The 3,996-nt window shown below is 35.1% G+C and overlaps 1 protein-coding gene across 3 annotated transcripts; it reads left to right on the top strand.

Annotated features, from left to right (window-relative positions):
* On the top strand, positions 1 to 3,124 carry LOC120163480 (universal stress protein PHOS34-like). Of its 3 annotated transcripts, none has more exons than XR_005519659.1 (3): positions 3 to 793; positions 2,606 to 2,651; positions 2,749 to 3,124. XR_005519659.1 is itself a non-coding variant. In XM_039173410.1 (3 exons), exons 1-2 carry the CDS (start codon positions 64 to 66, stop codon positions 2,611 to 2,613), a joined length of 693 nt encoding a protein of 230 aa, XP_039029341.1. In that variant the 5' UTR covers positions 4 to 63; the 3' UTR covers positions 2,614 to 2,651; positions 2,749 to 3,124. The 3 variants fall into 3 exon arrangements, 2 of the variants coding, with proteins under 2 accessions (XP_039029340.1, XP_039029341.1); XM_039173410.1 differs by having other exon boundaries at positions 4 to 748; XM_039173409.1 differs by lacking the exons at positions 2,606 to 2,651; positions 2,749 to 3,124 and adding an exon at positions 2,341 to 2,482 and having other exon boundaries at positions 1 to 748.
* Positions 3,125 to 3,996: the final 872 nt, after the last annotated feature.

Raw genomic sequence — 3,996 nt, 5'->3', positions numbered from 1 at the left:
GCATTAAAAAAGTCCTGTCACTTTCCGAAGGAAAAAATAAAAAAGAATCAGGAAAGGGAAAAAATGGAAAGCCCAAATAAAGGAAAGAAAATGAGTTCTTCTGATAACAACAGTGACCCGAAGTTGCCATCTATCAAGATCCACCTCCCCTCCTCCCCGCACTACTCATCATCCGCCGCCTCCTCTCCCACCCCCGTCGCCGGCGCACGTCGTAAGATCGGGGTTGCCGTTGATCTCTCCGAGGAATCGGCTTTCGCTGTTCGTTGGACCGTCCAAAACTACCTCCGACCAGGCGATGCTGTCATCCTCCTCCACGTGTCACCAACGTCTGTGCTCTACGGAGCTGATTGGGGACCAGTTCCCCAAACCCAACAAAGCCCGCAAACGCCGGAGACCCAGAAGCAACTGGAGGACGATTTCGATGCCTTCACGGCTTCGAAGGCAGCGGATTTGGCCAAACCATTGAAGGAAGCTGGGATTCTCTTTAAGATTCATATAGTGAAAGATCATGATATGAGGGAAAGATTGTGTCTTGAGGTGGAGAGGTTGGGTTTGAGTGCTGTTATAATGGGGAGCAGAGGGTATGGAGCTGAGATAAGAGGGAATGATGGTAGATTGGGAAGTGTTACTGATTATTGTGTGCATCATTGTGTTTGTCCTGTTGTTGTTGTTAGGTATCCTGACGAGAAAGATGGCGGGAATGGTCAGCCCGCTGCAACAACCAAGGAGGTCAAGATGGAGGGAAAAGGTGGCAAAAGTTAATCCTTTCAGGGTTCATTTTCGGCTGTTTGAGGTTGATTCGAAATTTGGGATCTTTTTATTTGTTTCAATGCTTAATTTAGATGGCATGAGCAGTTTTATTTTTTATTGCTGATATGTTTTTATATTATTAACTGATAATTAGGATAGTAGCAATGTTTTGTCATATGATCCATATAGCCTATCCCATTTGATGTGTCTTTGTGGATTTGAATGACTGAAAATTTGGCTTTTTGCTGGTGTTTTTTTTATTGTGTTAGATGATGATTAGGGCAAAGCAGTATATTGATCTATATAGCTTGGCAGTTACTTAACATGGCAAGAAATACCATAGTTAGTTGTTGTTATGGATGTTCAATTATTTATGTTGGCGAAAGTTGATCTTTTCTTGGTATCATAATAGTATCTTTGTGTAGATGACTACTTACTGGGAATGTTTTAGTATGTTTTGGCTTTTAGTTATTCAAAATGCTGTTTTTGTCGAGTTAGAAGGAAAATAGGGTATGGTAGTAGAATATGATATATATGGCTCATTCCACAGAGTTGGTGGAGGTTTAATTTAGTGTTCTTGTAGATCATATATTGTTTCATCTACTTCATAGTATTAGATAGTAAGGTAGGATTTATTGAGTCTATGGGATTAGCTTTTGCCTTTGCTCCTCTTGAATTTTCTTTGTGATTGGGAGTTAATTGAAAAGTGCATGGGTAATGGACAAAAGAACTAGTTGTGGCGTGTGTTTTGATCATACATATTATACTAATCTCTAAATGCTTGATAGGAATAGTTTTACCTGCCTTAAGCCTTCTTATGGATGTTATGTTGTTAAGTTTGGGAGATAATTGATGTGTGGACAAGTTATGTACAATGGAGATGGTGATAAAATGAGGATGATTTGTCGTAACATGGTGTGTTTGATGTTAAAAGGTACACTTATAAACACATTGCAGCTTGATTGGTTGTACGTGTGGCGAGTGTTGCATAAATGTGATAATGACATGTGGATTAATGGTTTGCTACTATTTGTTTAACTGTTGAGTCCTTGCAAACATAGTCTAGATGCTGCATAGACTGGGATGTTTGGCCTGCTTATGGAGTATTCAGTATATAATGTTCACCAAGGGGAAGTTTGATGACTAAAGGAGTTGGAGTGTTTCTAACTTTTGGGAATTGGGATGATCGGTTGGAGCTTAAAAGGGCTATCGGGAGCTGTTTGTATAGGAATGCATGTAGTTTATAAATCATAGTTACTTTAACTGGGAGAATATCGGAAGATAAATCGCTTCAGTCTGCTCTATAATGTTCCGAAACTTTCAGAAAGAGAATGTGCCAAATAAATGTTTGTTAGAGCATGCTTCTATGTATGTGTTGCTTTAAAACATAACTAGTAAGATGTTTGATCTGCTAGAGTTGGTAGGCTGTGGAATATTTGGACTAATCTGGTTTCATAAGTTAATTGGGAGAGAAGAGAACTATTAGCTGCTTAAATCTATGCTTAGATTCGTGAAAGGCTCTTGCATTTTAGAGGAATTTGTTTTATACATCAAATTGATCATTCCCATTTCCTCTCCCTGTTTATTTAGGCTATTACTTGCTAAATAGGCATTGTGGAAAGCACAAGAAGACATGCAAAGAAAGATATCTATCTGCACCATTACCAAGCAGAATCATTTTGAATTAATAAACCTGAGATTGCCTGTTATGAAATTCATAACATATAGTAAATCTTCAGTTTTTTTATCATGGAATTTGTTTCATTTATGAAATTTGTTTGAGTAGCTGAAATCTTGAACTTACTAGCAAATCTTGCAAATTAACATTAGTGTTTGATGATTTTTTTTATGGCAGATGCTTAGCAAGTCTAGTAATTGCAGCATTATCCTATCGGTAGCAGGTTCATATCTTGGTGTTGTAAATGTCTTCATTAATTTATATTTTCCAGTCTTTCATAACCTGTTTATGATCCCCATCTTGCTTTTCTTATGTTGTAGATAGCAGAGAAGGCTATAAGTAGCTCACGATTAGCCCGTACGAAGGATTATGTTAAAATGGATCCTAGGATTCACTCTTTCTACTTTCGTCTCTGTTTTGTTGAACTTTTTTTATTGGTGATGTTATCATATGACCGTTGAGGTTCTAGATTTCCTTTTATGGCACTCGAGATCAAGATTTACTGCACCGTGATGATATTCTATAGGATAAACCCAGTCTCAACATTTGCTTTCAGTTTTATGAGCTGTTATGTTTTGCGTTGATGTCGTTGTGCAGGAACAAAAAAACATGAAAAAAATTCACGAGCTTCACCTTGAATTCAAGGGCATTTTTTTATGTATAAATCCGGAATAGTTTTATTTATTTACTTATTTTGATGCGTGTGTATATGCAAATGACATTGCCGTTCGAGTCTAAGTGGCCGTATGAACCAACTGGGCAAAGATGAAAAAAATATTATTTTTCTTTCCATTGCTAAGAGGGTAATTTTATAAAGAAATGAATTTTTTATGTAAGCAAGACTCGATTTAATTTAAAGAAATGAATTTTTTGACTCGACTTGAAGTTAATATATTCTACTTGATTTAACTCGTAATTTTATAAATTTGACTTGATTTTTTAAAATAAAGTTTGAGTTATAAAATAAAACTTGAATAATTCAAAATTTTTAATAGTTAGTGGATTGATTTTTCAAGTTCAAATCGAGTTTTTTTAACTTTGCATGATATATGTTTATCACATGAAAAAATATAAAGAAATATATATGTTTTTTTGTATATGATTATAGAAAGTCATTTACATTGGAATCAATTAATGTTATAATATTATACATATTTACAATTAAATTTAAACATAAATTCGAATCTCAATTTTATTTGAATTTAATATACTCGAAAAAATTTAAATAAAATTTGAGTTATGAAATAAGATTCAATTAACTCGAAAGTTTTTTACTCGACATAATTTGATCAAATACTCACCTCTGATAGCAGCTGCATGCAAATCACTAGCATGGATCTTATCTTCATTCATGCTGGTGGTCTTGTAGGAAAACATGTGCAAGTTGAAATGGAGAGAAATTGAAACTAAAATGCTTACTTCAAAATAAATTTAAAAGAAATTAAAGTCATATTCTCGCATTTCTTTTTCTCATCAGACTATTCCAAGTAAGAACTAAATCCATGCTGATTTACATTGACATCCCTATTTAATAACTGCATAAGTTGCTGTGGGACGAGATTACAGTC

Source organism: Hibiscus syriacus, unplaced genomic scaffold (assembly GCF_006381635.1).
Source record: "Hibiscus syriacus cultivar Baekdansim isolate YM2019G1 unplaced genomic scaffold, ASM638163v2 tig00111445_pilon, whole genome shotgun sequence".
NCBI classification, from domain to species: domain Eukaryota; kingdom Viridiplantae; phylum Streptophyta; class Magnoliopsida; order Malvales; family Malvaceae; genus Hibiscus; species Hibiscus syriacus.
The sequence above is the reverse complement of the archived record's forward strand: the minus strand, read 5'-3'. Positions and strand labels throughout refer to the sequence as shown.